This window comes from Abramis brama (assembly GCF_963993115.1).
Source record: "Abramis brama genome assembly, chromosome: 22".
NCBI classification, from domain to species: domain Eukaryota; kingdom Metazoa; phylum Chordata; class Actinopteri; order Cypriniformes; family Leuciscidae; genus Abramis; species Abramis brama.
This window is the reverse complement of record NC_139984.1, coordinates 28,768,618-28,794,561: the sequence shown is the minus strand read 5'-3', so window position 1 is coordinate 28,794,561 and position 25,944 is coordinate 28,768,618. Positions and strand designations below refer to the sequence as shown.

At 37.0% G+C, this 25,944-nt stretch overlaps 1 protein-coding gene across 1 annotated transcript in view; it reads left to right on the top strand.

The window, feature by feature from the left end:
- Positions 1-9,305: 9,305 nt before the first annotated feature.
- LOC311073177 (uncharacterized protein) overlaps positions 9,306-25,944 on the top strand; it is a gene marked incomplete at its 5' end in the record, with an annotated part of 30,345 nt that continues 13,706 nt past the window's right edge. The window contains 17 exons of the mRNA XM_084098659.1: positions 9,306-9,328; positions 11,220-11,421; positions 13,786-13,950; positions 14,043-14,422; positions 17,003-17,187; positions 17,336-17,527; positions 18,631-18,882; positions 19,016-19,134; positions 19,213-19,320; positions 19,455-19,632; positions 19,743-19,881; positions 19,993-20,179; positions 20,501-20,654; positions 21,102-21,386; positions 22,314-22,474; positions 22,626-22,762; positions 22,880-23,028. Coding sequence (XP_083954785.1) covers positions 9,306-9,328; positions 11,220-11,421; positions 13,786-13,950; positions 14,043-14,422; positions 17,003-17,187; positions 17,336-17,527; positions 18,631-18,882; positions 19,016-19,134; positions 19,213-19,320; positions 19,455-19,632; positions 19,743-19,881; positions 19,993-20,179; positions 20,501-20,654; positions 21,102-21,386; positions 22,314-22,474; positions 22,626-22,762; positions 22,880-23,028 — 3,016 coding nt within the window. The remainder of the gene's footprint in view (positions 9,329-11,219; positions 11,422-13,785; positions 13,951-14,042; positions 14,423-17,002; positions 17,188-17,335; positions 17,528-18,630; positions 18,883-19,015; positions 19,135-19,212; positions 19,321-19,454; positions 19,633-19,742; positions 19,882-19,992; positions 20,180-20,500; positions 20,655-21,101; positions 21,387-22,313; positions 22,475-22,625; positions 22,763-22,879; positions 23,029-25,944) is intronic.

Below are 25,944 nucleotides of genomic sequence, written 5' to 3'. Positions count from 1 at the left end.
TGCGACATTATTGCAACCTAAAATAAAGAATCGCCTCATTAAAGTACAGATAACCATTTCTTTCTCTGGTAACATGTGAAACATGTAGTTATGAATATGTCATTTTTATTTTCATTTCATACACAAGGAGACGTGTTGGAAATCGAAGGCAGTCGACTTTGCTGAAATAATCACAAAGGTTAAGCATTTAGATTAAGCTATTTAGGGTGCAACTTTCACTCACAAAGAATGCAAAAGTTTTGTGAGCGAACGCAAAACGCTTGTGAAAGAATGCAAATGAAATGCAATTTTTCCTCCCATCTCATATTTTTTCTATCCCCCTGTCCCTTTAGGGGCTCCGTAATTTTGCAGTGCGGAAGAAAGGTATTTTCTGTGAACGTGTGAGACTTCTGATTCATTAGTGCTATGGGGAGATGAACAATAACAAAGTGCAGTAAACTAAAACTATTTGTGCTACAAGCCAGTGTGTTGATAACGATAACAAGTTAAAATAACATGCCATGTTGCAATATCAACCATGGCTGGGTTTCCCGAAACCATCTTAACGCTACGTCGTTCTTAAGTTACACCTTAAGCTGTACCTACCTTATCGTTAATACGTGTTTCCCGAAACGTTCTTAGTTAAGTATACCTTCTGTAAGTCATACTTTCGGAAGGTTGGTCTGGACCACTCTTAGCTTTACCTTATCACTGTTGCAGGTCTATACGAATATAATTCTGAAGTTTTAATACACCCAGACAGTGTTCAGTTAGGCTAATTCAAGTGTTTTCATGCAAAGAATAAAATTGTCATTACACTGATTGTTAATAGAATTTTAATTATATTATTATATATAATAACATTTTATACATTTATTTTAATTAAAAAGCGCTTTTAAATGCCAGTGAAAGCAAAGGCTACTGTCAGTTAAGTCCTATTCGGACGCTAATATTGTTCTCATGGGCTCGTACAGTAAGTCGGTTATTTTAGTGCCGTCCAATCCATAATATCAGTGTTTTTTCTCACCCAACCCGCGTAAAAATCCCTGGCCAAATTAGTACCTACTGTTTTTTGACAAACAGGTCGTACGTTAATTTAATTGCCGTCTGAATCCACATCTCCGAGTTTACAAGAAGAGATTCAAAATCCACTGTTTAAAACCTTTTTGATCACTGCCGAGCACCGTACGTATGACGTACACTTTTATTACTGAAATGCTGTAAAGTATTTACAAGAACAATATTTCATCACAGCGAACAAAAATAGGAAAGAGAAGAAGAAAGCACATAAATAATTGAAATGGTTATTATGGCAGCAATATATGATACAATTTTAAAATATGTCGGCAAGGCTATTATAGGCTATTATAGTTTGGGTTATTTTTTATAATATCCCATGAGTCCTAATAAATGCAATTTCAACTATTTCTGAAGTGCTTATTTTATAAAGAACACCGCTTTCTCACATAAACAGCCCCTGCAGGAGAGAATAATTGATTCTCGAGCCATCGATATCAACCAATTCAGCACCATCGCCACGGACAGCACCCTAAGGTATAGATCGGGGAACACACCTAGAAATGGTATACCTTCAGTTAAGTTATACCTTAAGACTCTTCGTAGCGCGCTAAGAGACAACGTTATCGGGAAACTCAGCCCAGAATTACGGACTGTTTTGTACAGCTAAAATAACTGGAAGTGAATTATACCAGAAGCCTCACATTTAGATTACCAATGGCTGCACCTGCTCTTAAAAATAAGGTGTATTAAAAGCATGACTTGGACTATTTTCTGCTGTGTTTGGCGTCACGGTTTAGGATATTTTCTCGTGAAGGGTTTGGGTCTGTGTATATTCTTGTGGTGCCATCATTTTTGTCATGACGTCATTATCCTGTCTCCAGAATCATTAATCAAATGGCATTTATGACTCAGGAGATTGGTTAATAACTTCCTTGCTCAGCTGAGAAACTGCTGTTGAAATGAATCACTGCGTTCTACACCATATTGACCATGTTCCTACACAGCTGCTCTAGTTTCACATCTGTTCTTGCACTCTGCGCTTGTTTTGGATAATAAAATAACATCCACTTAAATTACTATTTTACGTCTGTGTATTTATTTGATAAGTAGCCTTGTAATAAGCAGGTAATTTTGCCAGGTTGGTTGATGGTACCTTTTAACCCTTTATGTATAATTCAAATCGGACACTTGTTATGAGATTAAAATTTTGGTTCCTCTTATTGATTTCTCTGTGTGCATTTTAATATGACTTTAAACCATTCAAGCGTGCTGTTTTCTGTGCTGCGCGCACACCAATACTGAACTGAGTTCTCTTCTGCGTCTTTTTGCACTTGATTTTGCACAAATACACACATAAATGTCACAATATCCACATAAACACAGTCAGTTATGTCTTAATTATGTCTCAACGTAAACAGTTGAGAAGGAAAACTCACGTGTAACAGTAATGGGTCCGTGCGTCAGGTCTTTTAGGCAGGTTTATTAGGCTGCTGTCACTTTGTGTCATTAATGTTAATCAAACAAAAGACAAAGAAAATTAACTCGCAGTTATTGACTGAATAACATTTGCAACTATTTTTATAATGTATATTTTATTTATAAAGTGGTGTTATTTTACATTTGATTACAGTTTCTATACCTGAAAACAATGTTAATTTCCATCATATCTTTGTCCAGTTGCATTTATTTGTGCGATTTGCTAGTTTGTTCTTTTTTTCTTTTTTTTTATCACTGACTGTTTAATTGTCTTTAAAGGATTAGTTCACTTTCAAAAAAAATTTTGCTGATAATTTAAACACCCCGATGTCGTAAAACGTGATGGCGTAATACATGGCGCATCTCAGAGATGGTATACGACAAGCATTTGTGGTTAAAAAGTATATATATATATATATATATATATATATATATATATATATATATAAATTTTTTTTTTTTTTTTTTGAAAATGACTGATCGTTTCGCGAGATAAGACCCTTATTTCTCGACTGGGATTGTGTAGAGACTTTGAAGCTGCATTTGAACTTTCAAACCGTTGGTTGCCATTGAAGTACATTATATGAAGAAAAATCCTGGAATGTTTTCCTCAAAAACCTTAATTTCTTTTTGACTGAAGAAAGAAAGACATGAATATCTTGGATGACATTGGGGTGAGTAAATTGTCAGCAAAATTTTTTTTGAAAGTGAACTAATCCTTTAATAATGCTTGAAATTTAAGCTAGTTGTTTTTGCTATGGTATTTTTAAACCACATGCAAAAGTTCCCGGTGTAAGTGTTTTTGAGCCTGTTAATTTTTGTTCATGGTATTCAGCTGCAATGAAATGTTTTGCAGAAATAATATTTAGAATAATTGTGAATAACTGACTTTATTTTTACCTTATTGGAATCTAAACTAGCAATCGATAAGTATCGTAATCGATAAGCAGAATCAGAATTGTTAAAATTCGAAGAATACCCAAAAATGAGGAATATTGTGACGTGTTCATTCCCAGAAGAAAACTCAATGGAGGCGTTTCAGGGAGTTCAGAAACACTGACACTGATATAGAGAATAACTCCCGCTGGAGGGACTTTATAACTTTACAGAGCTTTTTCATGCTCAAACTGCAACATTACACACTAAAGAAAGATGAACGTAAAAAAAAACATGAAAGGAAATACTCTTTAAGTAACATTACAGAGATAAAACATTTTCTTTGTAAAATTTTTATTTTCCATTTGATATTTCTTTATATTTCTAAACTTTTGCAATACATTTCTGCTTCATTATTCTTGACAGAAGAACTCGAGGACTGAAACATAACAGTCCAACATAATCACAGCTTTCTGTCAGTTATTGTCAGTTGATCACAAGCCGGATTGCAGCTCACGCTCTTCCACTTATTGACTGGGAATGAGACGGACACTTCATTTCCACATGGTCTCCTGCCTTCATCCTGGATGAGCGTCTGGACTCCATGATCACGGCATGACGTCAGGTCGCTGCAGGGGTTGTGCTGACAAACTGGCTTGAAGCAGCCGTACACCTGCTGTCCACACACTCCACTGCACTTCCAGTCATCCTGGAGGACCACAGCCTTACGACCACAGCTCGTCTCACAGCTGCAAGAGTTCCTGCCATCAGCAGCGCAGCTCTTCACTTCACTGCAGTCGGCCTGGAGTTTAACGGCTGGGAAACGGCCCACCTGGCAACAGTTGTTGATGTCTGACTGATCACAGGACATAGTGTGAGCTGAAACCATTGAGAGGAGAGATTGATGAATAGCAAGAAAACATGCAATCTGAAGGCAATCATTTAAAAATGAAATAGAAGTAAAGAGTTGAGTTGAATACTTACATGTGTTTAGTCTTGAGTTATTGCACTCGGAGTCAGTCTCTTCTCTCGCTCTGGTGTTTTTCTCCTGATCAGCCCGGTATATATTCAGCTCTTCATCTCCACCCCGTCCACAGCTCAGAGCTGAAGACAGTGAAGAATTTCTCAGTCTCATGCATTGGCAGGAAGTGTTTAGTGTTTATGATGAGTCTCACTTAATTAATTTTAAGTACAGCATTAGTGCAATCTTTACAGCGTTACATATTTACTCAAACTGAGTTAATAAACAGCATGTGTGGAATCTCAATGTTATGCAATAGTAAAAAAAGTTCGGCAGGAGCATTTATTCTCAAATTATGTTTTCATACTTCATGCGCTATGTAGAAAAAAACTCTTATTTATGAATACGAGGATAGAATGTAGTCATTTTGTTATGTTGGATTCACACAATTCATAAGGCCCCCATTTACAAATTGAATTAAGATGTGTTTTGGTTGATTGTATCACTAGTGGACGACGCTAAATACAGTGTAAACGGGGTCTAAAACATTTTTGAGTTTGTCCACTTTCGACCTTCCAGAGGTAGATGAAAAACTCATTCGACTGGATTGCTTTTGTAGTCTAAACGCTCAAATGCTTGAAACAGTCCCAAAATACCGTTTACTCTCCGCCTGTTGATCTAATGCGTAAACATTATGGGAAGTGCGCTAGCCAAACGGGATTTAAACTTTGTGGACTGAAGATTCAAGTTTGGTTTGAAGATGAAAAATGTACCAAGCACAATGTTCTCTCACCTTTCCTGATTTCTAACACTCATCGCTGCTCTCCGTATGTTTTCCTGTCGTCTCCGGTAGTGTTCATATGTAAATAGCTTGAGATTATTTTGTCCATCAGATCGAAAGATCTGAAAAAGCCCAAACATTTACCAGCCCATAGACCCTCCTCTTGAAGAAATCAGAACAGAAGTGTTTGAAAGTGGACAAAAGAGACGGATTAAAACACCAGGTGTAAACGGGTTTGTGTCTCCCTCGTCTACTTGTGATCCGATCGACTAAAACACATCTTAATACCAGATGTAAACAGGGCCTTAGAGACATCAAATCAAGATATTAGTTGGTTAATTAGTCTGATTAATTAAGTCAGCTGAGGTATATTTTTACTTCTTGTTAAACCTTTCCCATTACCACTGAAATGACTCTCACTTTAAGAGTATTTAGCATTCATGCAATGCTAAATACACTTATCTTAAATATGGCTAGTGAAACAATCTTTTTCTCATATGTAGCACTGCAAAAAATGCACTACTACTGTATTTAAGTTTAAATAATTATATTTAATTCCAAACACTTAACCCGCCCTTTCATGAAACATTGAATTCTTCAGCTCTGAGCTGTGGATGGGGTGGAGATGAAGATGTGAATATATATACCAGGTCGCTTGTGAGAGAGACACAGAGACACAGGTCATTATTCAAATACATTCAGGAAAAAAGCCTCAAAACATGTAAGTATTCAACTTGAATAATCATGCCGTTCAAAAACCTGATTGCATGTTTTCTTGCTATTCATCAATCTCTCCTCTCAATGGTTTCAGCTCACACTATGTCCTGTGATCAGTCAGACATCAACAACTGTTGCCAGGTGGGCCGTTTCCCAGCCATTAAACTTCAGGCCGACTGCAGTGAAGTGAAGAGCTGCGCTGCTGATGGCAGGAACTCTTGCAGCTGTGAGACGAGCTGTGGTCGTAAGGCTGTGGTCCTCCAGGATGACTGGAAGTGCAGTGGAGTGTGTGGACAGCAGGTGTACGGCTGCTTCAAGCCAGTTTGTCAGCACAACCCCTGCAGCGACCTGACGTCATGCCATGATCATGGAGTCCAGACGCTCATCCAGGATGAAGGCAGGAGACCATATGGAAATGAAGTGTCCGTCTCATTCCCAGTCAATAAGTGGAAGAGCGTGAGCTGCAATCCGGCTTGTGATCAACTGACAATAACTGACAGAAAGCTGTGATTATGTTGGACTGTGATGTTTCAGTCCTCGAGTTCTTCTGTCAAGAATAATGAAGCAGAAATGTATTGCAAAAGTTTAGAAATATAAAGAAATACCAAATGGAAAATAACAATTTTACAAAGAAAATGTGTGTATGGTTTATTTCTGTAATGCTAATTAAAGAGTATTTCCTTTCATGTTTTTTTACGTTCATCTTTCTTTAGTGTGTAATGTTGCAGTTTGAGCATGAAAAAGCTCTGTAAAGTTATAAAGTCCCTCCAGCGGGAGTTATTCTCTATATCAGTGTCAGTGTTTCTGAACTCCCTGAAACGCCTCCATTGTAGTCTTGAGTTTTCTTCTGGGAATGAACACGTCACAATATTCCTCATTTTCGAATCTCCCGTCTGATGATAGAGAGTTTAGTGCTTAGGATGAGTCTCACAAGTTAATTGTAACAGCTTATTTCAACACTGCATCAGCGCAAATTTTCATTGCCAAATCATCAAGGTATTAAAGATGGAATGTGTTGTAAATGGCTCCAGTGAATGATTTTAAGCCTCTGGAAAAAGAAAAAGACATTCATCATTCAATCTCATTGACACAGTTATTCCTCGCTTAACTACAGACACACCAAATTCCACATTGTAGCCTATATCAGTAATATAATTACAAACATCTCAAATTTGCTATGCCACTGTTAGCATGTAGAAAAACATTTTTTTTTTTGTATATAATGTAATATATGGCTAAATACGTGGAAAATCCACTTTAAACAAGATCTTGACCACAAATGTATGCACCTCTTAATGGAAATAACATCACAACATTATTTCCATCAAGCTGTGCATCAATTTCTGGTCAAGATCTTGTTTTGTCAATGCAAGAGTCCAGCTCTCTGTAAAGTCTCCTCCAGCACATCCCAAAGACTTTCAATGAATTTAAGCTCTGGACTCAGAGTCGTCAGTTCATGTGTGAAAATTATTCTTCATTCTCCTCACAACCATTCTTTCACAGTTTGATCCTGATGAATCTTTACATTGTCATCCTGGAATATGGCCATGATGTGTTTTTCTACATGGTTGTTTAAGAAATGAAAAGCTACACACTCCATCAATTAGGGTTAGAAGAACTGTTCCCAAACATATAACATGATAGAAACATTTTATTGTTTATATGTCTATTTGGTGTTTTTAATATGCTTTAAGACAAGCCATGTGTAAATTCATAAGTCAACACCATTGCTGAGTATTTTCTCCTTAAAACTGCAGTGCAACTGCAACCAAAGACAGTCTAAAAACATGGTTTGAAATCGCTGGTGTTTCTGACGTCACAAACTATCCAATCAGATCAACGTGATTGTCAACGAGTGGATCTCTGAGCTGAGTGAGTGAAGACGGGGCTCATTAGCATATTCATAGAACCGCGTATACTAAATGAAGCAAGGGTGTAGAGATACATTCAAGCTATTTTAAGGCATTAAGAAAAAAACGTTTAAATATATGTCATTTTGGTGATCAAAGATGAGTTTTAAGGGATAAAATGGCCGGGCAGTGGTGCAGAAATGATAAAATTGAGAGAAATAAAGAATTAACACGTTTTTATTTTAACATCTTTATTTTCCATTTATTTCTTTGTACTTTTATCAGTGTTAAAGAAAATAATCAAGCAAAACAATAACTTTCTGCAGCATTTTTGACAGTAAACTAAGGACAGCAGTCATCACAATCCAACATACAGTAATCACATCATGTTGTCGATTGCACTGGCATGAGTCGGCTTGCAGCACGGCCCTTCTGAATCCAGTTTGACGACTGGAAAGCGCCCAATCATCTTGTTTCCACATGACTGAATGCCTTTGCAGTTAACATTCTTGACGTCTTGATCAAGGCATGACATCAGAGTGTTGCGCTCACAAACCGGCTTGCAGAAAGCCTCTTTTGAATCTCTTGAATGGATAACTTGAAAACGCCCAATCACCTTTCTTCCACATGGTGGCACGCCATTGCAGTCATCTTTAATATTCTTGCAGGCAACTTGCTTGCAATCATAGTCAAAGCATGGTGGGATGTAGTTGCAGGGGTTACTGCAAGGATTGTTGCATGCCACTTTCTTGCAGTCGTCGTCCTTAAAACCATAATCACAGCATGATGGGACACAGTTGCAGAATTTAGTGCAAGGTTTAACACAGCATGCCACTTTCTTGCTGTTGCTCTTACAACCACATTCACAGCATGATAGGACGAGATTGTAAGGACAACTGCAAGGGTTGTTGCAAACTGGCACACAGCATGGCGCTTTCTTGCAATCGTCCAGCGTAGTGACTGCAAAGCGTCCGACCGAGCAACACTTGATGATTGACTTTTCACAAGACATAGTGTGAGCTGCAACAAACAAATAAAAAGAGTGTGAGAGAAAGAGATTGGGAGAGAATAAATGGCAAGACAAAACTGTCTTTTAGTAGCTATTCAAAAACAGATAACCCTTGTCATTGGATAAAGCATGTTTTCTAGACTTTGCCTTATTAAATATTCATGCACTTATAGTCATAAAGTTTCTGAAAAATTCAATTGTCTGTCAGACACAGTTCAAAATGTCTAACAGCGACAGCAAATGTTTTTAGTAGTTTTTTAGAAATTCAAATAAATGGATGAGAAATGCTTCTCCCCAACATCTACAAGGTCATTCTCTGAAATCTGCTTGCCCGTTTTCTGAAAGCACCAGAATCTGAGTTAAAAACTCACGTTTTCAGTCGTTTTTCTTGATTGTGTTGAAAGGCTCTTGTCTGTCTTCTCTCGCTCTGATGTTTCTGTCCTGATCAGCCCAGTATATATTCACCTCTTCATCTCCACCTCATCCACAGCTCAGAGCGGAAGAGTGTGAAGAATTTCTCCGTCTCGTGAGAGGGACAGTTTAGTGTTTAGGATGAGTCTCACTTATTTAACTTAAAAACAGCACCAGTGCAATCTTCACATTATTACATAAGCAAATTATGTTAATTAAGTAATGATGGGGAGGAGGTTGAATGAGAGGTAATGAGAGTATAACACAATGCCATTCGTTGTTATCTAGACTAAAATTAAATTTCATTATAAATGAATGAAAATTTTTAAGCATCTGTCTGTTACTGTACGTCCTTGCCATAACATAAATTAGAAATATATACTTTAAACAAACCAAAATAATGATAATTTGTTCTAATAAACCTTTTACATAATCTTATATATTTGTAGTCTCATCTAAAAGCCACAGTGCAGAACATAATAGTGTAATTATTGTAATATTATGTTTTTATAATTATGCAGCTATAAATAAGTCAGCTATCAGTCTTTACTGACTCAAGCATGCAGTTCGTGGACTAGTCATGCTTAAAATCACACAAGATGCTTCATTCTACCATCCAGTCAGTCATGACATCATCAATAAGGATCATCAATGCAGACTGCTCAACTGAATGATTCAATCCTCTGGAAAATAGGCAAATTATGTTCTATATGTATCTATACATAAATAATTAATTGCGACAAAAGGCACACCAAAGTTTGGACTACGTTCTTAAATGCAACAAGTTTCAATTTTTACATTTTATATAAAACATGGTTTTGAGTGTGTGTGTGTGTGTGTGTGTGTGTGTGTGTGTGTGTTACATTTTGTAATACATCTATTTAATGCCCTGGGCCATCCGGGACACTATTAGCATGCTAGCCAGGGTTCAAAGCAAGTAGAAATCGGCGTTGAAATGGCACTTTTTTTTAATGAATTTTGACAATGCATGGTGGAGAGAATGTGATATGGCTTAGTACATTCATCAAATCGCAGTGGTTGTGATGTAAGTATATAAATATATAGTCTGACGTGTTGCATGTTCTATAAAACAATATAAAATAAGATAAAAAATAATGTTAACAATAATTATTAACACTGTTAATAATAATAATAATAACAATTCTATTAATACTTTTTTATAACCTATTGTATTATAATATAATATATTATTATTTCATGATTATTAAATACTCTATTTTGAAATTTTACAGTAAAATAGTGTATATTATTCCAATTTAGGATGTATCTTTTTTTAATTTGATAAAAAAAATTAATGGGGGGAGGGGTGGTCAAGTTTTCCTTCTTTTTTGTCTTTAGCTGATCACCTGCCTGTCGGTGTTCGCTAAATCGAGTGTCAAATAACAAGTTTTCCTCTATGGAGAACGATGCAATGTGAAAGGAACAATGTTTTGATACTTTTTCATACTGAATATGATTGCAGGGTCTGTTTACAGTGTATTCAGGGTAGTAGGCCTATTAATGTTTCTCTAATATTGTGGTTGTTAAGGGGGTGTTATAAAATATTCAACTAACACAATTAATCCCAGCCAACATTGTATGTGGAGCCCATATGGGTATGAAATGGGCTGAAAAATGGGCCCCATATAGAATTGTCCGCGGGTTCCATAATGGCCCCAAGTTAATATCCCAGATGATGGACTTCATGCAGGATTGCACTTACTACAAAGTGGGACCCAAGTGGACAACATGCACAAGATCCATCTCGGTCCCAAGACAAAAACAGCCAACATGCAGATTCATTTTTTTATTATTTTTTTGTAGATTGTTTTAGTCAGTGAGCAGTGAAAATGTGTTGTGTTCAAATGTGAAAATATACCACATTCTGTTCTGATCTCTATATTTGAGTTCAGTAACACAAGTGCATGTTTAGAACTATAAGAATAATCTATCCACATGTGCATATTCTTTTTAAAGTTTTTATTTGTCATTTCTTTGTATTTTTAGCCACATTTTTCCAGTTTCATTAAACATACCTTCATTAAACCTTTCCCATTATCACTGAAATGACTTTAATTTATGCAATGCTAAATACACTTATCTTAAATATGGCTAGTGAAACAATCTTTTTCTCTGTAGCACTGTAAAAATGCACTATACTACTGATTTAGCCGTACACCTGCTGTCCACACACTCCACTGCACTTCCAGTCATCCTGGAGGACCACAGCCTTACGACCACAGCTCGTCTCACAGCTGCAAGAGTTCCTGCCATCAGCAGCGCAGCTCTTCTCTTCACTGCAGTCGGCCTGGAGTTTAACGGCTGGGAAACGGCCCACCTGGCAAAAAAAATTAATCTGCATGTATACTGTTTTTGTCTTGGGACTGAGATGGGTCTTGTGCATGTTGTCCACTTGAGTCCCACCTAGTGGCAGGTGCAATCCTGCATGAAGTCCATCATCTGGGCAATTAACATGGGGTTATTATGGAACCTGCGGACAATTCTATATGGGGCCCATTTTTCAGCCCATTTCATACCAAGAAAATGATTATTGGCAGCCATGTAGCCGGTGTATGCAGGTACATTTCTCATATCCCTTCGTTTGAAGTGTGGTCCCGAAAAATCTTCGTTTCAAGGGCTATCTGGCCCTTCCCCCTACCCCTACCCCTACCCCTACCCCTCCAACCAAAAGAGAATTGAGACAACGCTACCCCTTCACGGGAACGCGCAAAGTGAAGGGGTAAGGGGTAGAACTGGGATTGGGCCTAATTGTGTTAGTTGAATATTTTATAACACCCCCTTAACAACCACAATATTAGAGCAACATTAATAGGCCTACTACCCTGAATACACTGTAAACAGACCCTGCAATCATATTCAGTATGAAAAAGTATCAAAACATTGTTCCTTTCACATTGCATCGTTCTCCAGAGAGGAAAACTTGTTATTTGACACTCGATTTAGCGAACACCGACAGACAGGTGATCAGCTAAAGACAAAAAAGGAAGGAAGGAAAGAAGGAAAACTTGTAAAAAATTTTTTTAGCAAATTAAAAAAGATATTAAATTACAATTATATACACTATTGTATTGTAAAATTTGAAAATAGAGTATTTAATAATCATGAAATAATAATATATTAGATTATAATACAATATGTTATAAAAAAGTATTAATAGAATTGTTATTATTATTATTATTAACATTATTTTTTATCTTATTTTATATTGTTTTACAGAACATGCAACATGTCAGACTATATATTTATATACTTACATCACAACCACTGCGATTTGATGAATGTACTAAGCCATATCACATTCTCTCCACCATGCATTGTCAAAATTCATTAAAAAAGTGCCATTTCAATGTCGATTTCTACTCGCATTTGATGCTTTGAACCCTGGCTAGCATGCTAATAGTGTCCCGGATGGCCCAGTGCATGAAATAGACAAAACGTAACACACACACACACACACACACACAAAACCATTTTTATATAAAATGTGAAAATTGAAACTTGTTGCATTTAAGAACGTAGTCCAAACTTTGGTGTGCCTTTTGTCGCAATTAATTATTTATGTATAGATACATATAGAACATAATTTGCCTATTTTCCAGATGATTGAATCATTCAGTTGAGCAGTCTGCATTGATGATCCTTATTGATGATGTCATGACTGACTGGATGGTAGAATGAAGCATCTTGTGTGATTTTAAGCATGACTAGTCCATGAACTGCATGCTTGAGTCAGTAAAGACTGATAGCTGACTTATTTATAGCTGCATAATTATATAAAAACATAATATTACAATAATTACATTATTATGTTCTGCACTGTGGCTTTTAGATGAGACTACAAATATATAAGATTATGTAAAAGGTTTATTAGAACAAATTATCATTATTTTGGTTTGTTTAAAGTATATATTTCTAATTTATGTTATGGCAAGGACGTAGAGTAACAGACAAATGCTTAAAAATTTTCATTCATTTATAATGAAATTTAATTTTAGTCTAGATAACAACGAATGGCATTGTGTTATACTCTCATTACTTCTCATTCAACCTCCTCCCCATCATTACTTAATTAACATAATTTGCTTATGTAATAATGTGAAGATTGCACTGGTGCTGTTTTTAAGTTAAATAAGTGAGACTCATCCTAAACACTAAACTGTCCCTCTCACGAGACGGAGAAATTCTTCACACTCTTCCGCTCTGAGCTGTGGATGAGGTGGAGATGAAGAGGTGAATATATACCGGGCTGATCAGGAGAGAAACATCAGAGCGAGAGAAGACAGACAAGAGCCTTTCAACACAATCAAGAAAAACGACTGAAAACGTGAGTTTTTAACTCAGATTCTGGTGTTTTCAGAAAACGGGCAAGCAGATTTCAGAGAATGACCTTGTAGATGTTGGGGAGAAGCATTTCTCATCCATTTATTTGAATTTCTAAAAAACTACTAAAAACATTTGCTGTCGCTGTTAGACATTTTGAACTGTGTCTGACAGACAATTGAATTTTTCAGAAACTTTATGACTATAAGTGCATGAATATTTAATAAGGCAAAGTCTAGAAAACATGCTTTATCCAATGACAAGGGTTATCTGTTTTTGAATAGCTACTAAAAGACAGTTTTGTCTTGCCATTTATTCTCTCCCAATCTCTTTCTCTCACACTCTTTTTATTTGTTTGTTGCAGCTCACACTATGTCTTGTGAAAAGTCAATCATCAAGTGTTGCTCGGTCGGACGCTTTGCAGTCACTACGCTGGACGATTGCAAGAAAGCGCCATGCTGTGTGCCAGTTTGCAACAACCCTTGCAGTTGTCCTTACAATCTCGTCCTATCATGCTGTGAATGTGGTTGTAAGAGCAACAGCAAGAAAGTGGCATGCTGTGTTAAACCTTGCACTAAATTCTGCAACTGTGTCCCATCATGCTGTGATTATGGTTTTAAGGACGACGACTGCAAGAAAGTGGCATGCAACAATCCTTGCAGTAACCCCTGCAACTACATCCCACCATGCTTTGACTATGATTGCAAGCAAGTTGCCTGCAAGAATATTAAAGATGACTGCAATGGCGTGCCACCATGTGGAAGAAAGGTGATCGGGCGTTTTCAAGTTATCCATTCAGGAGATTCAAAAGAGGCTTTCTGCAAGCCGGTTTGTGAGCGCAACACTCTGATGTCATGCCTTGATCAAGACGTCAAGAATGTTAACTGCAAAGGCATTCAGTCATGTGGAAACAAGATGATTGGGCGCTTTCCAGTCGTCAAACTGGATTCAGAAGGGCCGTGCTGCAAGCCGACTCATGCCAGTGCAATCGACAACATGATGTGATTACTGTATGTTGGATTGTGATGACTGCTGTCCTTAGTTTACTGTCAAAAATGCTGCAGAAAGTTATTGTTTTGCTTGATTATTTTCTGTAACACTGATAAAAGTACAAAGAAATAAATGGAAAATAAAGATGTTAAAATAAAAACGTGTTAATGCATTATTTCTCTAGTTTAAAAAAGTAGTTTAAAATTGTATAATTTCTGCACCACTGCAAAAAAAAAAAAAGTCGCTGTCTGGATTTAAATAGGCAAATGCCTATGTATAGTCAATATACTATTGATATATAGTCAATATACTCCCCCAGTAGTCAATCATTTTATCCCTTAAAACTCATCTTTGAACACCAAAATTACATATTTAAATGTTTTTCCTTAAAAAAAAAAAAAAAAATTAATGCATTAAAATAGCTTGAATGTAATTCTACACCCTTGCTTCATTTAGTCAAGTCAAGTCATCTTCATTTATATAGCGCTTTTAACAATGTATATTGTTTCAAAGCGGCTTTACAGTGATAATAGGAAATTAAAGTAACAGAGATTGTTTTGGCTTTACAGCAGCTCTAGGATAAAGTTATTGTCCAGTTAAAGTTAGTTTTGATTGATTCACTTCCGTCGCAACGATCATTAGTTATTAACTTAGGGGCCGCTAACACAACGCCGTTCTAACAGAAGTTCTCTCTGTGCAAACTTCAAAAACGTGAACCCGTGAGAACGCTGATGGTGTGCACATGCGTATTACGAGTTCAGTCTATAGGTATGCACGTTTGACTACTGTATATATGTGCGCAGGTGTGTAGTCCTTTTTTACAAACCAACCCTCAACAAACTACTTGTCTGGCCTTAAAATTTATAATACAGAATGTTTATCGCTTCCACGTAGCCACACGAACCGGAATTATCCCAACAATGCTTTATCTGTACAGAGGTAAAGGGAGGGGAGGGAGGCCTTCACAGGGAAGAGCCTATGCGGTATATGCGGTTCTATGAATATGCTAATGAGCCCCGCCTCCACTCACTCACTCAGCTCAGAGATCCACTCGTTGACGATCACGTTGATCTGATTGGATAGTTTGTGACATCAGAAACACCAGCGATTTCAAACCGTGTTTTTAGACTGTCTTTGGTTGCAGTTGCACTGCAGTTTTAAGGAGAAAATACTCAGCAATGGTGTTGACTTATGAATTTACACATGGCTTGTCTTAAAGCATATTACAAACACCACATAGACATATAAACAATAAAATGTTTCTATCATGTTATATGTTTGGGAACAGTTCTTCTAACCCTTATTGATGGAGTGTGTAGCTTTTCATTTCTTAAACAACCATGTATGAAGACACATCATGGCCATATTCCAGGATGACAATGTAAAGATTCATCAGGATCAAACTGTGAAAGAATTGTTGTGAGGAGAATGAAGAATAATTTTCACACATAAATTAAATTCATTGAAAGTCTTTGGGATGTGCTGGAGGAGACTTTACAGGGAGCTTGACTCTTGCATTGACAAACAAGATCTTGACCAGAAATTGATGCACAGCTTGATGGAAATAAATGTTGTGATGTTATTTCCATTAAGAGGTGCATCAATTTTTGGTCAAGATCTTGTTTAAAGTGGATTTCACGTATTTGGCCATATATTACATTATATACAAAAAATAATAATAATTTATGCTAACAGTGGCATAGCAAATTTGAGATGTTTGTAATTATATTACTGATATGGGCAAACAATGTGGAATTTGGTGTGTCTGTAGCGAGGAATTACTGTGTCAATGAGACATTCTGTTGGCCATGTTGATGAATGCCTTTTTCTTTTTCCAGAGGCTTAAAATCATTCACTGGAGCCATTTACAACACATTCCATCTTTAATACCTTGATGGTTTGGCAATGAAAATTTGCGCTGATGCAGTGTTGAAATAAGCTGTTACAATTAACTTGTGAGACTCATCCTAAGCACTAAACTCTCTCTCATCATTCTTCACACTCTTCAGCTCTGAGCTGTGGATGGGGTGGAGATAGAGGTTTGAATATATACTGGGCTGATCTGGAGAGAAACAGTTGAACAAAAGAAGAGATTTGCTTCACGTTCACTTTATTAATTCTTTCAGATAACACACTCTTGAAACACATTTAGAACTACAACAATGTAAGTAATGAACTTTAATATTGTTTTATGCTCTTGTGATCTGATTTTATTTCCATATTGCTAAAAATTTGGTCAAGTGAAGCCCAGGAACATCTTTAGCAGACTGTTTATATTTGTTCTCTGATTATGTGAAGAGGTTATCTGTGCATTTATCTGTATATGTAAAAGTCACTGAATTGATAAAGCTATAAAGGCAAAAAATATATCCTGGCAGGATTAACAAAAAAAAAAGGATGTGGATCCTTATTAGTGTTTTGTTGCTAAAATCCGTTTGAGAGTTAAAGAAGTTGAGAAAGCCATGAAGACTTGTAAGGAGTTGAGAGCCCAATCTCAACAAACCTCAACAACCTTCTTTCAATGGTTCATTATGTGAGTTTTGTTTTTGATCAATCACTGATGATGATCTAATCATGCATTCTTGTAAAAGGTCATTCAAATCCATTATACTGGAGTCAGAAAAGTGTACAGAGGAGGACAGCGTGTCCGTTTGCGAGCATTGCTGTTGCAATCACTTCAAATCATGTCAAAAATCTTATGACAAGGAGCATGTCAAGACCAGAATTACCAATGACTGCACAGACTCTTGGACACATGTGGAGCATGTGGTGAATGGTAAGAAGTCTTTGGGATGTAATGCATGATGTAAGATGGGCTTAAGCATAACTTCTACATCAGCCAATTGTATGCAGCATAAATTTGATTAAAAATTATAACGAACTGACTGCCCTACTCTATTCATTAACTGTTTTCTATTTCTCAGATCTGCCATTGCATGTGTGTTCTGTTGACCTCATCAAATCCAGGACAGGACAAAATCGACGAGAGCATCACACGGATCGTTATCTTAGCGGTCACCTCATCATCCGTAGAGGACAATGTTTTGAGATGTGGATTGAGCTGTCCCGTCCCTTTAATCCAAACTGTGAACAACTTCACCTGGAGCTGAGACTATGTCAGTTAAGGCCTTTTTGGTTAGATGCTGTCTGAATACTTAGCCAGATGAACACCCTTCTGTCACCATAAAGAAAATGACTAAAAACCAAGTTCTGTCATGAAATTGTAGATGGCGCAGGCTGATAGGTCCTCAATTTGGTCACGATCACATCATTATCCAAAGCGCAACTGATTGGTTGCTGTTGTAACAGCGGGCAATGAGCTGTGGCTCAACATTCAAATTCGGTACCCAGTAAGTAATTTTGCATTTAAAAGATGTCTAATAGCCATCCAAACACAGCTAAGCCCAGAAGTCTAGGCTAAAACAAGGCAAAATATGGGCTGTCAGTGAAGATTTAATAGACGACTAAACCATAGCCTAAGAATAGACTAGTCATCAGTTAGATAACAAAGAAATGAAATGAGTGAATAAATAAAACCAAACACCTTGTAATCACTGTTTACTTGGCTTACATGATGGAATACATCTCGCAAGTTATTTTGGCAAAAACGATATGTAACCAAATTCAAGGTTATTTTGGCTAGAAGTAACCACTCATAGCCGGACTATATCGGGTCCATAGTTAACCTAGACGGTGAAATGACGGCTATTGTTTGCTGGGTAGTGTTTTCTGTTAGCAGTCTGCAGCACACTTTCAGAAACCCTACACCTTCCCCAGCTCCACCTGTATAGATCTGCTACTGGGTTTATTTGATGTATGTTATATGTGCAGCAGCAGCATGTCTGTGAATGTATTGGCAGTAGCAAGTTTCGGTAGCAGAAGTGTAGCAGATCGACTCCGCCAAGACCAAATACATTAACACTGCCAATCTCTCTGAGAGTTGTCATGACAGATCTGGATATTTAGAAGGCAAAGCAAGTCCAAAATGTCTGAGACCACTAGATCAATTCTTCACAAAATTACACTATCAGAATAACAGTTACATTGAAACAATGAACATTTTCGACAATTTAAGAATGTCCTGTTGATCATGTTCTCCAAAGCATCTTGTGCTTCATTGGCTGGAAAAACATCTTACCCTATGTACAGTTCTCTCCCATCCATATATATGGATAAATCCACACCATAATTTCCTCTTCTTGTGTTGTATGTTTTATAGGTAACATCCCATCAACATGGAACGAGACACTCGTGATGGTTCCATTAGTGAAGGAATTCAAGGAAGACTGCTGGGAAGCCAAGATTGTTGAACAAATGCAAAACCGAATCAAACTGTGTGTTTACTCTCAGTCAACAGCTTCTATTGGACGATACAAGCTCACTGTCATAACCAACAGCCCAGGAGGAAAGGCCACTTCACTAGACACTCCTGAAAATGACATTTACATGCTGTTCAACCCCTGGTGTAAAGGTATGTGCACATGATATTGCAATCTCTTTTTATTTTAGTGGGCTTTTAAATCACATCTGAAGCCTGGTGCTGAGCACAAAATGAGGAAAAACTAGAAAGCTCTGTTAAATATAGAACAATTTCTCTTTATCAGATGACGGTGTGCACCTGAATGAAGAGACGGAGAGAGTTGAGTATGTGCTGAACGACATGGGCAGAATCTACTATGGGACTAAACAGCAGATTGGCTGCAGGACATGGAACTTTGGTCAAGTAAGTGCCAAACGTTCATTCATATTCATATAAAAGTACATGCATACATTTCTTAATTACATTTCTTATTATTCTTAGTTTGATGAAGGAGTCTTGGCTGCATGTTTATTTGTGTTGGAGAAGACTGGTGGTCTTTGTTCAGGATGGGGAGACCCTGTTAACGTGGCCAGAGTAGCATCTGCAATAGTGAGTTTTCCAGACATTTTCAAACTAGTTTTTTTGGGGGGTCTGGATAACAACCTGATTAGACAATGAGAACAACAATCTTTAGGTAAAAGAGCAGATGACAATATAACATTGATATTTTATCATTGTTACAGATTAATGGCAATGACAACAGTGGTGTGATGATGGGTAGTTGGTCAAATACCAACACAGACGGAATTTCTCCTACATCCTGGTGCGGAAGCAGTGCCATCCTGAAACAATACCACAGAAGTGGAGGAAAACCTGTCAAATATGGACAGTGTTGGGTCTTTGCTGGAGTCACCAACACAAGTAAGATGTCAAACATATTGGATGGAAAAAAGCGAGCAATAATGTGACTGGGAGAATTGATGAAGTTATGTGTATTGGATTAATTCTTCTCTCAATCTCTCCATCCTCAGTTTTGAGATGTCTGGGCATTCCCACTCGTCCGGTCTCAAACTTCAATTCTGCTCATGACACTGATGTTTCATTGACAACTGATGTTTATTTAGATGAGAAATTTGAGCCGATTGAACATCTAAACCGTTATTCGGTCTGGTAAGATCACATGGCGTAAAAACATTCCTGTTTCTTTAAGTACACTGCATCCCTATTAATTTCAATTTCTATACCCTTCTTGGTTGATTCTATTCTATTCTCTCTATGTAGGAACTTCCACGTGTGGAATGAGGCCTGGATGTCTCGTCCAGACCTGCCATCTGGTTTTGGAGGTTGGCAGGTGGTTGATTCCACTCCTCAAATGACCAGCCAGGGTGTCTTCCGCTGGGGCCCAACATCTGTTGCTGCGATCCGCAGTGGACAGGTTCAGCATGATGCATCCTTCCTTTTCGCTGGAGTATGTTAATGCTTTACCTTCCATCATCCAGGGTTTGATGTTGCATGTAATATTTCCACATGTAAACATACAAGTACAAATTTCTTTTAAATTCTAAGTATAAATGTCATGTAATGTTTCAGGAAATGTCATATTATGTGTGTATGATAACACGATTTTGGTTAATATTGAAAAATGAAATGTATTAAATAAAATGTATAATTCAACACCCTTAGATTCAAATTACAATTCTGCATCTTGCTTAAGTTTAGGAACTGAAGTGGAATGCAAAAGGATAGATGGACAAACCTGGTGGACTGAATGTTTGTCTCTGTGTTGTAGGTGAACAGCGATAAAGTCTACTGGCAGCGTAAAGCTAATGACAACTTCGCTGTGATTCGGGTTGACAAGAGCGCAGTGGGTCACTGCATCAGCACCAAAGCTGTCGGCTCAGACAAATGTGTGGATATCACACACCTCTACAAACACCCAGAAGGTGAAAACCTAGACATGTACATCACAGAAACACATTCATGCTGTAGCTGGCGCAGCTCTTATATAAAAGATCTTAATGACACTCTAGTCACTAAAGCCAAATGTCTTGGTTTCTGTATTAGGTTTGGCTGGTTAGCATGCAGAGCTAACTACACCATTCTGTGGGGAAAAGCCTCTTTCTCCATTGACTGCCATTCAAACGTAGCCGTGTATTCTGACAAAATATAAAATTAAGTATATTATTATATAAAAACAAGCATTTCATCATATTATTATAGACCTCTTTAAACAAAGAACATCAGTTTGCTAGTTTTCTGACAGGTTAGTCCTGTCACTGTGACGTGATTTCAGTGATTAATGGATATAAAGACGTTTTTATGCATGGTATTCAAAAAACAGCGCTTTTAATATTCATATTACAGTTAATCATTTATTATCTATTCATCAGGTTCGGATGGGGCACGAATTGCTGAAGAAACAGCCTGTCGCCATGGCTCAAAACGGTCCATTTACTCATTGTCTTACAGTGAGGATGTGATCATTGAGGTCAACATGCAGGGCGATGGACCATGTGTTGGTCAGGATGCTGTGCTTTCCATCATTCTGAAGAACAAGTGCATGTATCCTCGCAGCCTCACTCTTTACAGCCAGGTGGCAGCCATGCACTACACCGGAGCCGGCAGGGCCTTGGTGAAAAAGAACCAGACACTCATTGAGCTCAACTCTTATGAGGGTGAGATATGATAGAAGGTTGAAATACTTTGAAAGATAGTCTAAAATAGATCAGTACAATGAATTATTGAATTATTGTACTTGAAGAATTAGTTTGTTTGATGACAAACTTGTTCCAAACTGGCCACAGTCCTTCAGGCTGTTCTGACTTAAAGGTGCATTGTGTAATATTTAGGAGGATCTGTTGACAGAAATGCAATATCATATACATAACTATGTTTTCAGTGGTGTATAAAGACCTTACATTATGAATCGTTATGTTTTTATTACCTTAGAATGAGCCATTTCTGTCTACATACACCGCGGGTCTCTTACATTGAAATGCGCAGACATGTTTCTAGAGGAGCCTTAATGGACAAACGCGTTTCGTCACTATGTTGTTTTTCTTTGTGCAAAGAAGCTAGCTAAAGTCAGCGAATAAAACACTGACACAATGATGAACAAGTAACAATAATATTCGCAATAGCACATCGTTTTACTGAATAATTAAGTAAAGCTAATTTCTTAATTTATCTTTGTAAAGAAACCTCATTGCTTAACTGGCGACTCTCTGCTGTCTCAGACGACATCACTTCCTGTCGGCCACCGTAACTTTTGTTGGGTGCAATTCGCAACCTCACCACTAGATGCCACTACAAATTACACAGTGCGCCTTTAAAATGCAAATTTAGACCCTTTATAAACTTTCAGGAAATACTTTGTAAAGCCAATATCAAAGTTTGTCTTGACATACTTGCCTTTTCTAGTTGTGTATTAATTTGGTGTTAACCCAGTCCTATAGGACCAATTTCATCTTAGACTTCACATACAGTATATCAGCTGTGAAGAAAAGCATAACGATGAGGATGATCAATTCATTTCAAATGAAAATTTGTTATGAAAGCATTTGTATTCACTCACTGTTTCTCTTGGTTTCTTTTATCTGTAGTCCAGATTCTGGAGTGGACCTTGCGGTATGAGGACTATAAGGACCACGTGGTTGATCAAGCGGCGTTGATGCTTACACTCGCTGGACGGGTCTCAGAGACGACACAGATACTGGCCACCCAGTTCAACTTCAGACTGCGCACACCGGATCTCATTATCATTGTGAGTTTTCTTATTTATGAACTCTTTATACAGAGATTTCATCTGCAGTGTATGTGTTCGAGTTTTTGCAACCCAGTTCTTCTTTTTTTTTTTTTTTTTTTTTTGGCACCATAATTTGCTTGATTATCTTCTGTAAACCTTTCTTTTTCAGCCCATATGTGGTGGTTTAGTGGGCAAAGAGATGACATTCAAAATCAAATTCCAGAACCCACTGCCCTGTGTGCTGAAAAATGTAGTTTTCCATTTTGAAGGACTGGGATTGCAGTGTGTCAGAAAAATTAACTATGGGTAAGACGCAATATTGATTTGCACTGCTTGATATAAATTACAGTTGACTGATGAGCACAATGTAAAATGAATACAAATGAAATATGTACATAATAATTTTCTCTCTCTGTCACTCAGTGACATTGCAAGCCTGGCCACAGTGAACCTGACGGAGACATTTATTCCCAAGTGTCACGGGCCACATAAACTTCTGGCATCTCTCGATTGTCCTCAGCTCACTCAGGTTCATGGATTCACCAACATTGTTGTTAGTGAAATGATTGACGGTTAAACAGAGATGGTTTGTGTAAACTTGCTAGAGTGCATGTAACTATGGGATCATAAGGCTTATGGTTAGAGGCTGTTTATGTATAATATAGCATTTTGTATCTCATATTCCTTTAAAGTGCTTTAAAGTGTGGGACCTAAAGTCTATTTATGCTTTATGGTATATTTATGGTATATTACATTTTCCTCATTTAATTGATCCCAAGTCAGATTATTAAAATGTACACTGTAAAAAATTATCGTAATTTTAACGGTAAAAGACTGTTAATTGGTTAACAGAAAGTTTCCGTTCTATATACGGTAAATAACTGTGATAGATCTAATGGTACATTTAATGTAATTTTACTGTAAAATACCGTTAAATTTACAGTTTTTGAAAGTGAAAAAGAACAACTCATTGCATAATTTACAGTGAAAAACCGTAAATTGACATTCCCACAATTCCCTGTGTGACACTTCACATTTGATGTATTTTTGTTGAAATAACAATGTTTCTTCATAGTTTTCTTCGTTTTTTTCTAATCAGTTATGTACATTAGGGTTTTATGTTACATTTAATGTTGTTAAATTAATGTTTATTGCATTTTTAAAATTTCATGTGTGTTACCATGATGGTGTTTAATGTTTGTGTGAATGACACTGTGCAGCTTCTATAGTATTAACTTTCTTGTGGAAGAGCTGCTTGTGATGAGCTTTGATTGATCATGTGACTATCATCACTGCTGTGATTGGTGGTTATCAGTGTATTACAATGGTACAAAACAGATATTAATACTTCAATAGGACGGTAAATTCACATTATATCAGATAATAAAATACGGTTTATTACTGTAAATTTTAAGTTAAGTCTGTAAAACCAATAACGGGTTGCTACCGTATTTTTGACGGTAAAGTTCTGGCAACCACAGCTGCAGTTTTTTTAACGTAAAAATCACGGTTAAATTTTTTAAAGTGTAGCCTAATATTTTATAAAAAATATTTGTAGCAAATTCATTTATAATCAGTGTAATACATTTTAGTTATGATGTGTACTTATAAGCTTTATTTTCTTCCCTGAAATGATGGAAAGTGTTTTAATAGTGCTTGAAAAAACAGTACTTCTATAATATGGACTATAAAGGTTTTCTTTACAATGCATGGATAATAAACTCTAAAACAACACAAACCTATGGAAGCTTGTTTCCGTTTACATCTCACAATTCTGACTTTTTTTCCCTTGCAGTTGCGAGTTTATATCTCATAATACTGGGTTATTTTCTCAGGGGAAAAAATACTTTTTTACTATTACTTTTTTACTGCTTTTACTATGCATAGACAATAAATAAACATAGGTTGCAGAAGTTCCAAGAATGAACTAGTTCATTTTCATTTGAATAAATGTGTAAGAAGAACTGGATTTGTTATAACTGAATCGTGAAATTCAGATTCAAGATGCTGTGAGTTTGAAACTATGATTACATTAATTCATTGATTATAAAGAGTATTTGTGAGTGTGCTCATGGGCGGTCAGTGAGTTTGTACTGAACTGCATTGAGTGACAGGTTGAGCTATTATAAAGGCAGTGTTATATAGTATTGTCAAAGTTGTCAGTATTTACTTACACTGTAATAAAGTAATTCAGAAACATGTTCTTAGCTTGTTTTTAGATGTGTAGACTACATAAAGAGTATGACTGTAACTATACCAAACAAAAACTGGAAAACTGGAGGCAGCCAATACAAACCAGCACAGATTCGGCTACATAATAAGGAGCTTAAATTATTATTATTGTTATTAAATGTCATCTTGTTGTGTTGTTGGGTGCAAGAATCGACGGAGTACAGGCTCCAATTTGAAATTTTATCGCATAATGTTTTCTAAATTATTCTGATTATTTGTGAATCATCTATGATTGTATAACGTTACATTGTTTTGATTGATTGTGACTAGACTTTTTGAAGAACCTGGTAAGAAAGTGTAATCAAATACATAGTTAAAAAATGAATATGCTGTATCTGGAATTTTTACATCACATCATTAAAATTGCACCGTAATGTCACTCTTTACATTGTCGTCTTCTGTCTGGCCGTGGCGCTGGCTAGGCAGAACTGCGGATCGTAGGCTACCACACAAGTCTTGTACGTGACTATTTAGTACAGTTATAGGCATCTAAAGATTAATATGCCCTCAGTTTCTCTTTATGCTCAGTTTCTCTATCGGGTAGGTGTAGAAGTCAGGCCACTCAACCGGAGGTAGCGTTAACATTAATTCTGTCAGATCGTCCATCCATTGAATGAGCGTGTACGGGTCAGCCAATCTGGGATGTCCGTTAAAATTAACTTTTGCAAATAACAATCGCGGTCCTGGACAGTGAGTGACCTTGCACATTAAGATAAAATTGGATTTTCTCCAGTCATTATTAAAAAACAAGCTAACAAAACATGCAAACTAACGTTAGTGAAGCGGCCAGGGGGATCATTCTGCCTCCACCTAAGCTCCGCCCACAAAAAAACGTCACCATGTTTACCAACTGAAAAGGGGTCTATACCATGGTCTGGGTGAATACTCGATTCTGATTGGCTGCAGGGTGTCCATTAAAAAGTGATAGAGGACACCTAGTAAAAGAGTTCTGGTAAAACTGACTGTTTACCGTTTGAAATTAATAAATAAATGCGCTGGCTACATCAGCTGTGAGTAACCATAGCAACAGGCAGTAAACTGAAGGGTTCTACCATAGATATTATATAATAAAGGCTAGATGTCTCGTCTACGCTGCTGGTCAATGGAGGTCGATGTCCGCACACGGCGGCCATCTTGCCACAGGGAGCTCGCTCACTCGGAAAATTGTGTTTTAATGGTGCATGTACTTTTAAATAACCATAACTTGCTCAATTTTCTACCGATTTTCAAACGGTTTGGTTTGTTATAAACGTCAG